This window comes from Cucumis sativus, chromosome 5 (genome assembly GCF_000004075.3).
Source record: "Cucumis sativus cultivar 9930 chromosome 5, Cucumber_9930_V3, whole genome shotgun sequence".
NCBI classification, from domain to species: domain Eukaryota; kingdom Viridiplantae; phylum Streptophyta; class Magnoliopsida; order Cucurbitales; family Cucurbitaceae; genus Cucumis; species Cucumis sativus.
The window spans coordinates 22,365,328-22,377,180 of record NC_026659.2 but is presented as its reverse complement, the minus strand read 5'-3'; the positions used below and the strand labels follow the sequence as shown (position 1 = coordinate 22,377,180).

At 34.8% G+C, this 11,853-nt stretch overlaps 2 protein-coding genes across 2 annotated transcripts; both read right to left on the bottom strand.

Annotated features, from left to right (window-relative positions):
* Positions 1–1,896: 1,896 nt before the first annotated feature.
* Positions 1,897–4,875, bottom strand: LOC101206048 (GDSL esterase/lipase At3g27950). Its single transcript, XM_004142759.3, has 5 exons — positions 4,291–4,875; positions 3,062–3,262; positions 2,784–2,959; positions 2,420–2,687; positions 1,897–2,331 (listed from the first exon to the last, which is right to left on the bottom strand). The coding sequence occupies exons 1-5, from the start codon at positions 4,541–4,543 to the stop codon at positions 2,087–2,089; spliced, it is 1,143 nt and encodes a 380-aa protein (XP_004142807.1). The 5' UTR covers positions 4,544–4,875; the 3' UTR covers positions 1,897–2,086.
* Positions 4,876–6,306: 1,431 nt separating this feature from the next.
* On the bottom strand, positions 6,307–11,357 carry LOC101205815 (L-aspartate oxidase, chloroplastic). Its single transcript, XM_004142758.3, has 8 exons — positions 10,939–11,357; positions 10,294–10,434; positions 9,062–9,416; positions 8,716–8,958; positions 8,477–8,533; positions 8,294–8,374; positions 7,876–7,937; positions 6,307–7,604 (listed from the first exon to the last, which is right to left on the bottom strand). The coding sequence occupies exons 2-8, from the start codon at positions 10,425–10,427 to the stop codon at positions 6,596–6,598; spliced, it is 1,941 nt and encodes a 646-aa protein (XP_004142806.1). The 5' UTR covers positions 10,428–10,434; positions 10,939–11,357; the 3' UTR covers positions 6,307–6,595.
* Between the last annotated feature and the right edge of the window lie 496 nt (positions 11,358–11,853).

Sequence of the window (11,853 nt, the reverse complement as noted above, 5' to 3'; positions counted from 1 at the left end):
TCCTAATTAGACCATTCAGGTTAATGCAACTGTAATCAAAATTATTGTTATTGAATGTTAAACTTTTTTATTTTTACATTATTTTCATGAAATTTTATTTCATATATGGAAATAATTAAATCTAATTTATATGTATTGATATTTTACTTTTTATTAGAATAAAAATTTAAATAAATGATAACCTAAGTATTCTATAGTTGGAATACATTTGGTTCATTTTTCAACAAAAGGTTATTTGAGTTGTAAAAATTTCGAATCCAAACAATTTGATTGGATATAAAATGTAGTTCAACTCAATCAAATTCAATCCATGAACATTCCTACGTATAGTTGGAGAGTAAAAAAGTGTCGATTACACGTTTTTTTTTTTTTTTTTTTGTTAGTCAAAAGAGGGATTCTTCCAACTTGAAAATGTGGAGTAGAATAGGTTTTTCCTTGAAGATATCATAAAGAAAGAGTAACAAAAAAAATCGATTGACTAAGAAAACTTTGTTTTCTCCCATGGTATATTATGGTCTCCCTCTCCCTTTCTCTTTGCTTGGAAACTAATTACCAAAACAATACAAATATATCCACAAGTAACAAAGCCATATTAGATTGGAAGTTCTACCCGTCTTTTCAGAATGTTTTGTCTTCATTCACATGCATCTTAGGAATATTCTCGATAGGTCATCCAACATAGAATTGTTCCAAGCTAAGCACGCTTAACTTTGGAGTTCTTATGATCAAGCCACTAAAAAGGAAGGTGCACATTGTTTGTATATGTATTAACTTTTAATTCTTTTAAGTTTTTCTTAACATTACTTTCATGTATTTAGAATCCCTCTCATTTAGATGTGATACCAGTTCATTCATGTCTCTCTCTTAAGACATTACATCTTATGATCTACAATAATAAACCAATATTCACAGCATAATGTATCAATGATAGACTTCTATCAGATTTTGTTATATTTACATATTTTTTTAAATTTTATTATATATATTAATACTTTAAAAATATATCGGTTATCTTAGATATGGAATGGTTGTTCCTTTAATTTTAGCAACAATAACGAGAGAAAAAAAACAAAGTGGTTATTGAAGCCACCCAAAGTCCTAAAAGAGTAAGCAAATATATTTTTTTAAACTAATAGTATGTTTGGGTAATCTTTTGAAAATGATTTGATCATGTTAACAAAATTAATAAAGCTCTTTAGTAAAACCTAATTTATGAGTGCATGAGACATTGCTTTTCTAATTCTAAAGTTTTCTCTTTTGATTTTGTTAATTGGATGACAGAGGCCTAAGAGATTATTTTAGAGGGTTTCTAATATTTAAGGCAGAATAGAAGAGAAGTATTTGAAACTCAATGCCTTTCTAATAATTACAATGGTAAAGATAGGATTTTACATTTCATGTTGTTAGAATTTTAAAGAAATTCGTTGGGAGTTGAAGGCAATGTTGGGTTAGGCTTAGTAGATTTCAAATGGAAAGCCATTGGGCTGAGCAAACAAATCTCCCAAAAACTAAACCATAAGCTCCACTTTCTCTTTTTCTGCTTTCTTTTTTCCAAAAAAAAATCCTCCACCAACTTCATCATCAACTTTGATTTAATTATTAGTTCGAAGTTTAAATTGATACAATCTAAAATTCAAGAGTTTAAATGAATACAATTATTAATTTAGAGTTAAACATGATCTAGTTTGATTTAACTATTAGTTTAAAGTTTAAATTGATACAATTTAAAATTGAGACGGAGTAAATACAATTATAAAAAATCTTCCCAAATATATAGATTATGAGAGCTCAACAGAACAAAGAGTATTGAATCTTGACAAGAAGATATTGTGTATTGTACACACAAGTATATTGTAAATAAATGAGTGTTTAATAATGGATGGCAACAAGTCCAAATTGAAAGGAGAATCCGTTAGGACCATATATGTTATTTTTTTTATAAAAAAGGTGTTGTAATATCTTCATCTTCAAATGAAAAATTCAAGGCTTCTTTGGATCAGATTACAGCCTATATTAGAAGCAACTGTTCTACAAGAATCAACAAGAAATTCAACAAACTAAAAACTATCATTATCATCATGCATTATTAGAGAGCTTGACAAGCTTTGTCAATTGGCAAAGGTGGGTCTGAAAATGAGCCATTCAAAATGTGGTCAGCAATCCACAAGTTTGCAGTCTCAGAGTAGTGTATGCCATCCCAACTTATATGCTTTGATGGATCGTTGCAAGCATTATTCTCATAAACTGTTCCATTCACAACTTCTTTCTTCCCACAGTTGAGGTGAAAGCCATGGAAACTCCCACAGCAAAAGCTCACTGGACTTAAAAAACCTGCACCAATTTCAATACTAAAATCAGTCCTCTTCCACTTTCTTCCAATCGATAGTTTCATATCAACATCGAGAAAAAGGGAAACAACCTTCAGTTTTCGCCTTGCTAACAAGAAAATATTTGGCTGAATACATGTCTACAAGCGTAATTCTAGCTAAAGGAAGCTCTTTCCTCAGCTTTACCAGCAGATTCTTAAGTTGTCGATTGAGTTCTTGAGCGACTTCATTCGCGCTCTTCACACACCCTATGCTGTCTATATTACCTGGCCTATGGTTATCCAAAATAGAAAAAGGCAGACATCCAACTGGACCTGTATTATGCACCCAGAAATATCTTGCCCCCTCCTTATATACTTGCTGAAACATACACCAAAAAGAACATCGAGATTTTAATTATAGGTTTTTGAAGTGATTTATGTGCATTGTTGAGTGAGTGATTTAGAATTTGCCTACTTGCACAGCTTCAGAGAATGTGTTAAGTATATCTGGAATGGAAGCTCTAACTTGTTCTTCAGATGAGTGTTGGAAACCATACGAGAGATCGTTTTGTGCAATATCAAACATGTATAGCGCCTTCGAGAACTCCTGGGGCCTTGCTATATTGCTTTTGATTAGAATAGTTGTCCTGTCTGTCACCAAGTAACCAACATTGACAGTCATTGTTAACCACATTGTGAGAAAAGATGAATTGACATGTGTAATGTGCAAAGAGTAATAAATGAGAAACTAACTGTTGGATTGAAGTCTATTGTATAGATACGTGGTGCGGGATTTGAATTGGATGAACTGTGACACTTGGAGGCCAAGATGAAAAGGGCTGTAACCACCAGGACGAATTGATGAACCACCTGTTGCAAAATTAGCTCCATGCCTAAAGCTTGTTCCTACTGAATCCAAATATGCATTCAGGTAAGGAAATTTCAGCTTCTCAGCTGCAAAAGAATCAGATACATCAGTTGCTAGAGCTGAAAACGACAAACTCACAGCCCAAGGTTACCAAACGCAGAGAATCTTGATTAATGCTTCAAAGCAATTCACTCTGTTAGATACATGAACATACTTATTGTATTGTAAGCTATTTTCATGGTCAAAAGCCTAGCCATGTTCGAGTTAATTAACATAAGGCCAAGCAAAAGGAACTCCCAGTCTCTATGGTTTCAAAACAGAATGACACTGATAGTTTGTGTTGTTACACTCTTTATTATTTAATACTTTTCTAAAGTTGGAGTTTCATATGAGTTAAAAGATAGAGTTCATTCCTTCTCTGGCAAAAACGTACTGGAGATGGGCTAAAGAATAATTTATACATGAAATTTTGAATCCACAAGTTTGCTAAATAGCATAACAATAAGGAATACTAAAAAGCATGTTTCTTCTTATTTTCTATCATTAGCACCTCTAAGACAATTGGCCAAATGAGGGGTGTTTTAAATTGTGAGGCATTAAGTTCAACTTTTCAATGTAGAGTGGTTTGAGGTACACAACGGTTCATATTGTTGTATCCTATAGAATAGGCCATAGAATATTTGTTGTATCAAAGAAATTCAATATACATAGGTTTAATTTCCTTAAAGAGAGCAAGATATTAACGTCTCACTCTAATTGTTTGAAGTGTTCGTTTTTTAACATTCATTCCAATTTTTCTCTGTTATTTGTAATTCCCTAAACATCTAAAATCAGCATGGTTTTACTTCTAAATGATACTGGAAGGCTTCAAGCCTCAACCATCTAAACAAAGATTAAAACATCATTAGACACTAAGAGCTCAAACATGAGTGCCAAAGCGAGTAATTGTCTAGAAGAGGGAGGTTGGAATCCCACACCAATTGTTGCACTGAAAAAAACAATAATAATAAGCTCAAACATAAATTATTGAACCAAAATTTACAGACTCAGATCACAATTTGTGCATAGTATTAAAAAACAGAGAGATGCGAGAGAATTTGGTACTACTACTAACCTATAAAGTCTATAATAAGACGGCCATCACAGGCCCTCCCAGAAGGGTGTCCAAAGAAGGTCATGCCATTAGGTGACTCAAACACATTGAACGCAGCCGATATTCCTCCAGTGTCTGAGTTCGAGTCACCGAAGTTGTACACAGCCGGAAATCGACAACTCCCCGAACCACCGGCGCCAATCAACAACATGGGCCATCCCACAAAACCCAGAAAAAGAATCACCAACACACGGCGGAGCTTCAATGGGTCCATGGTTTTGCAACAGAGCAAAGCAAAAGCAGTCCGTGGGTGGTTTTTCGGTGCTCAGATTTTCAGTGGGTTCGTACCCATTTAGGAAAAGTGAGAGCAGATTGAGAGAAAATGAGCGAAAAGTGGGATTTGAACGAAATGTGGTTGAAATTTGAGCGTGGTTTGTAGGAAAGCATTGTCGTTGACGGCACTGGCTGTGGATTTATTATGCTATAGTATGAGAAATGTTTGGAATTTTGTGAAGATGTTAATCTTCTTTGCACGTGATATTTACAGGAATTGTTTATCATCAATCATGGCGGATAAATTGGCTTTCCCAAGAAAATGCTCGAATACCCAACCCGTGAGCAGCTCTTTGTACAACATTTTTGAGGGACGAACATCAAATAGTTTCTTCAGAAAAAAAAAGGAAAAAGAAAAACTTGAAATAAAAGAGAGAAAAAAATAGTTGAAATAAGAAGAGAGAAACAACTACATTATTAAGAAACCCTTCCAAAAATGACACATAGGTTGGGATAATTTAATTAGAAAAAATCAAACCAAATGATACACTACTAATACACATGTGATATATATTTGATACATTGAGTAAATAAAATTAATGTGACATTCTTGTAATATTTTTATCTTAAACAACTTTAGAGCAAAAATGTGAAGCACTTTTTAGAGGCATTTAAAGTGTAATAATAATTCGGGTCTATACTTTATATTTTACAATAAATATATATTTTACAATAAATATATATTTTTAAGTGTATATCATATGTATCAAGTGTCTATCAAATGTATATCAAGTATAGATCACATATAAGTGTATATCAAATGTATCAAATGTCTATTAAAATGGTATCAAGTGTATATTACATGTGTATCAAAGTGAATATAATTAATATATCAAGTGCATATTAGTAGTGCATCGAGTGTATTAAGTATGTATCAATTGTAAATCATGTGTATCGTATGAGTTGAGTTTGTGTTTTTTTTTTTTTGTCAGTTTTGTAAAAATAAACAAGTCTACTATAGGTCTAGTTTTTTAAACTCATTTGTTAAAGCCCTAATTAATTTGTAACTCACACTTTTGATGTTTGTAAAAACAATCAAATCTTTTCAGGGTAGAATTGACTTAGTGATATTGATATGATTTTCGACAGCATTTCACTCTATTTTCCTAAAATTTAGGGTTTCCTTTCTATATCTATTTTGTCTAATATATTTTCCTCTTTCCACTTAATTTGATCTTGTTGGTGATGGTCGAGTTCTGGTCGACTAGAACAATCTACATTATCTAGGCTACCATTTCTTTAGGCCCTTTTTTTTTTCTAATGAAGCTAAGCACATGGATGTTTGTTTGATGGAGCAACTTTAGAATAACGAAAAAATGAATTAGAAATATAAAAACCATTGTTATATATCCACAAAATCTCAAATATATGAGACAAGGATTGCAAAATTTTATTCTTAAATTACTACTCATTGTGTCTAATTACATTCATTTAATATGTTTTTGTTTGTATAAAGAAATAGTGTAAATATTTTAGTAAATTGTTATTGACTTACTAAATAATTAATTGTAATAATTTAAACTTCTATAGATGATAGATTTGAAATTTTGTTATCATGTAACTTTGTCTAAATTGAGCTAGGATACAAATAAAATTCAATAAATTAAGTATTAAAGTAAATTAATACGTTATCTTGAAGGAAAGAATTCTGAAAAAGAAACCCACTGATCCCAACTATATTTTACTATGTTTATATCAAGCATGTTTAGATTGAAATCATTTTCCACTTCAGAATAAGTAACCAAACTGATATTGACTGTAATCAAAGCCAATACTGAAACAATCTTATGGTTAGAAAGACATAATAGAAACAAAACGATAACTTCGCATAAACACTTGTATGCAATAAATGCTGCAAAATGCATAAAAGACATGTAGCCTTAGGCTAATGAGACTACACAAAAGAATGATAATATAATTCTGTCCTATAAATATAGATATTTAGGCATCACTAGATTTGCTATAAGAAGCAGAGACACTATTTACTACTATACTACACAGGTTGCCAGTGAAGCTGCCTTGAGCTCCATGTACTCTTGGTGGGTGAACAAGGAAATATGATGGTTGGAAGTCTCTTACTTTCCTCAAGATGAGGAAAATCGATTGTGTAATGAAGCCCACGGCTCTCTTGCCGAGCGAGAGCGCTGCTTACAACCAGTTTCGCGCAGCAAAACAGGTTCCTCATTTCACAAACCTCTAGACCCACCATCGTTGGCTCCCATCCTTGATGAAACAAGTACTCTTCCCATGTTGCTTCTAGCTCACTGATCTTCCGCTCTGCTGTCTCGAGCCTGGTGGTTGACCGAACAATTCCAACATACTTCCACATGATTAGTTGTAACTGTTTCCTTACGTCCTTGGTCATCGATATAATTCTGCTCATGAAATCGTTCCCTAGGGACACAGGTACAAAAGGTCTAGCCCACCTATTCAAGGCACTGGAATCAAGACTTGAGTTCCTCATATGATCAACAGAGGGCTCAACAGCCCTCCGTGCAAACACAAGGGCTTCGAGTAATGAGTTGCTAGCTAGGCGATTGGCTCCGTGTAACCCCGTGCATGCAACCTCACCCGCAACATATAGACCCCGCACATTTGTCTCCCCTTGAAGCCCAGCACGAACTCCTCCACAAATGTAATGAGCAGCTGGGACTACCGGAATTGGCTGGCATGTAATGTCCAAACCATGTTTGAGGCACTCGGCAGCAATATTGGGGAAATGGGAGAGGATACTTTCCCTGGGTTTGTGACTAATATCTAAGAGCACATACTTCTCATTTCGCTTTTTCAGCTGGTCATCTATGCTTCTAGCCACGACATCTCTTGGGGCGAGCTCAGCTCTCTCGTCATACAATGGCATAAATCTTTCCATACTTAAATTGTACAAGATACCTCCATCACCCCTAACGGCTTCAGTTATAAGAAAAGCATTATCTCTTGGTTTTTCTAATCTTACTGGAAGGCCTTCATCAGCTAAGGCAGTTGGGTGGAACTGCACAAATCTGCATTAGACAACAAACTGTCATCACAACCTTAAGTCCATAACTCCTATCATCCTTTTAATCATTCCCCAAATCCACCTCAGGAAATGAGACATAACTAAAAGTTAACTAACATGACAAGAACAGAGCTGCATCTGCGTCCTCTAAAGTCAAAGAAATACTATAAATGTAAGATAGATGATGTATTCGTATTCTTATCAATCGACCAAACTCAGCAATAATCATAAGAATAGACATAAAATAAAGCACAATGACTGAGGCGGTTACTCACTCCATGTTAGAAATTACAGCTTGAGCTCGATGGGACATGGCAATTCCGTCTCCCGTGGCAACCTTTAAGCAGATGTTGACCAACATTAAACAAAATATATCTACAGTACAAGAATTGATTGCATGGACGATTCTGATAGGAGCCAAACAACTAAAATGATATGGAAAGATAAAAGAAAAGAACTTAAATAAGTACAGCCTCAAGCATGGAAGGTACTTGGATCCTTCTCTTGAGATCATCCAAGTCTGAACTATCAAATCATTCCCTAATACTATCTCCTCCCATTCCCTCTATTTATGACTAATATCTTGACTAGTTTCTACTGTGCCCCTACTATTCTAACTATAAAACTAACTTCTATCAAATTCCGACTAACTAATTTCATTTAGAAGGTTGTAGATTGGAAAATGAAAAGTACCGGCGGATTTGTCGTTGATGGATACATATGACCAGCTCCACCTGAGGCAAGTAGAGTCACCTTTGAAATAAACCGTGTTACCTGGAATCACATGAGAGGAAAGAAATTAAAAGAAAGAATACATGAATTGTTTTATGACTCTAAACTGTTCCCTGATAGTTCGGGTATGAATCAAGATATCACCTCTAGTGTTTCAGCATTCAGAGTATCAACACCAACACAAACTATGTCAGAACCATCCTGCAATATTACCGTCATTTCACATTATTGCAGTTAAAGCATTTGATTTATACTCTTGATATTTCTCTGGCATTTAAATTTCTTGTATTCTATTCTCTAATACAATTGCTAAACTCAGCAGAAGCAAGGAAATTGTTTTAGAACATTTTTTTTTTTATTGAAAGTAAAAGAGAAACACAAACCTCAGAAGTAAGCAAATCAATCGCAAAATGGTGCTCAAACACAAAAATATTAGGATCCCTGACAACGGCCTCCAAAAGAGCCCGCTCGATTTCCCTTCCAGTCATGTCTGCAGCATGAACAATTCTACGATGAGAGTGTCCCCCTTCCCTTGCTAGATGCAAATTACCATCTTCCCCATGGTCAAATGATGCACCCATAGCAATCAGCTCTTTGATTCTGTCAGGTCCTTCTGTACATACAACCTAAAAAAGTTGGCAAAATCAGAAGAAAGCAAGAAAAAAGGAAGGCAATGAACTTTCAAAAGACCCGAAAGTATGATATGCAAGATGGGAAAAAAAACCGTACCCTAACTGTTTCCTCATTACACAGATGAGCCCCGGCTACGATGGTGTCCTGCACGTGACTTTCAACAGAGTCTGAAGGACAAAGAACAGCACTAACACCACCTTGAGCATAATTTGTATTGCTCTCATGAGGCTCAGCCTTGGTGATCACAGCAACAGATCCACACTTAGCAACTTCAAGAGCATAACGAAGGCCAGCAACTCCACTACCAATAACAACAAAATCAAAATACTTTGTTGAACCGTCACTCAAGCACGCTGAGGTTACTGCCGTCAGAGTTCTCCATTTCTTACAAATTATAGGTTGGGAAGCCTTGCTTCTGTATACATGCGAGAACTTACTTAACTCACATGACCTGGATAGTAGAGCCAAACAATAAGTAAACTGAAGTCCATGGTATCAAACTGTAGGAGTGAAGAATTTTAAACACCCACCCATGTAACACACAAAATTGTCTTCAAATGCCTAAAGAGAAGTTTAAATTTAAATCCCATTATGAAATACTTATTGCATATGTACAAAAAACTCTATTCTATCATATCGTTCCAATTGTACCGGATGTCCCAGAAGGGACCTCTATTCTATCATATCTTTTCTTCACCTATAGGACAAGAAAATGAATACATATCTCAAAAGTCATTTTACACTAATAGCAAATCAAAATTGTTCTCAGTTTGTAGACCCCGATGTGCTTGAGCATCTTCTAACATGACAGATGAAACAGTTCATGATTTCATTGAACAAGCATAACCAGACACAAGATTAAAAAAAAAGAAAGTATCAAACAAAAAACAAAAAATTGTCTGATATAAAGTGAAATGTCAAAAGTTTAGTGGGGTATACAGAAAAGTCACTCCCTGACCCCATTATATTTGGAGGTTCAATTTTAATATCAACTCTAGGACTATGAAACCCAAGTACTTTCCAGCTGGACCCCATAAACAAGCATCATTTTGACAAAATGACAGAAGTGAAACAAATTATTGTTTATTGTATTCCACGTATGAATACAGTAAATCTTTTGGGAAAATACTGAAATATACGAAGGAACACCTATGTTCCTGGCTCCTACCAAATTGTCCTATCATACTTTTCTTTACTTCTTTTCACAAATATTTAATTCATTTTTTATGTGTTATGATATCAGAGGCATAAAGATTAGTGCATATTGAAATGCACCTAAGTATTGTACTTTGTTTTGACAGTGTATGTTCGATATTTATGACCCGTACCTCGAGAACTCATCCTGCAAGCATCTTTTGAAAGCTACACTAGCGTCCCATTGAGCTCTTCGACAACCTTGCCCCTTCAAGTCTACCGCCCTGCAAAACAGTTTGCAGCTTCCAACAGGTATACAAATCGCCATTGCAGCCCTGCAGCCAACAAGAGTAAGAGAGTAGATTCAGTAAGACACTTCATTTCAAAATCTCATTTGATACTGAGTTATATACATACGGTCCATAGCGAAACGCAAGAGAGAACGAGAAACAATTGGGAGCCTTAATCATTTGCAATTTTCCTAAATGAAACAGATTTTAAAGAAAGTTATGCTAGTCTGCTTCATTGCATGCACCATCTATTTCTTTCATTCACAAAGCTTCTTTAGCCCCTAAAATTACCCACAAGACACATCGCGTTCTACTTTGAAAATCCATACGAAAATCGACCCAATTCAAGTAACCATCATCTCGACCAAAAAAGGAAAAAGGACGAAAAAGAGAGACCATAAATTCCAAAGACCAACAAATCAACATCCACCGAACTTAAACAGGGTTTAAACAGATATGGATCTAGTGAATATGGGAAAGCTCGACTTTCTTTCTAATGGAAAAAACAGAGTAAAATACTGTAAACCCACATGAAATTATGAACATTACCAGCGAAAACCGCAAAAAGACGTTCGATCAAACACCAAAAATGATCGTTCTTCTCTGGGTTTCACAAACTTCAAACAGATAAACGAAAACAAGGGCTAAATCCCAATATGAGTTTTGTTGTTGCTAGAGAAACAATCCAAAGAACGTAACGAAGAAGAAGAGAGAGAGAAGAGAGGAGAGAGAAGAAGAGAAATTGGAGGTATTAATGGGAAGAAAATAAATGTGTGGAAGAGGAAATGGAGTCGAGAAAGGAATGGGAAAGAAGCAGAGGCGCATAAAGCTTGCCCACTATTTGCTCGATGCGCCACAACCATAAAATTGGCGCCATACCATTCTTAAATGCAACAATCCCAATAACCCAATTGCCAATTCCATAATGCCTTATTTCCTCCTTGTCGTCTTCCTCCTTCACTCGGAATCAAAGTCAAGAAAGAGCATGTCTTTTTCTGTTACTTTTTTCCTTTTTTGAGTTCTGTTCGAACAAGAGTAATGGTGGAAGAAGCCATAAGGTGCATTATTGGCTGACGATCTACAAAAAGCTTCTTTCCTTTTCCTTTTCCAATGGGACCATGAGAGGAAAAACTGTATTAGCAATCTTTGTCAATGCACTCCATTATTATCTAAAAGATTCTTATTATTATAGCTATCTTTTTAATATTTTAAATTTGGTTTGAAAACGAATTGATATCTAGTGGTGTGTTTGGTCCCCGAAGTTGATAGCTCTATTTTCTTTCTATTTGAACATTTTATGAATGGTTGAACAAATATTTGAAATCATTTCAATTTAATCCCTTGGAAGACTTAAATTAACTTACTAGGGTTATTTGTTTAACAACACTTTGTTTCAATGAATTCAATATATAACCCGATAAAAATTTGGAAATTCAAGGGTATGTTAAAATAACATAAAATAGT

Bases quoted from the DNA above. Each gene is read 5' to 3' on its own strand.
- LOC101206048 (XM_004142759.3), bottom strand. From the start codon at position 4,543: ATGGACCCATTGAAGCTCCGCCGTGTGTTGGTGATTCTTTTTCTGGGT. The intron at 2,960-3,061 runs GTTAGTTTCTCA...ACTTGGTGACAG, and splicing joins CAATAGACTTCAATCCAACA to ACAGGACAACTATTCTAATC. The intron at 2,332-2,419 runs GTTGTTTCCCTT...AAATTGGTGCAG, and splicing joins TAGCAAGGCGAAAACTGAAG to GTTTTTTAAGTCCAGTGAGC.
- LOC101205815 (XM_004142758.3), bottom strand. From the start codon at position 10,427: ATGGCGATTTGTATACCTGTTGGAAGCTGCAAACTGTTTTGCAGGGCG. The intron at 8,959-9,061 runs GTACGGTTTTTT...CAACTTTTTTAG, and splicing joins GTAATGAGGAAACAGTTAGG to GTTGTATGTACAGAAGGACC. The intron at 7,605-7,875 runs GTGAGTAACCGC...TGTCTAATGCAG, and splicing joins GCTGTAATTTCTAACATGGA to ATTTGTGCAGTTCCACCCAA.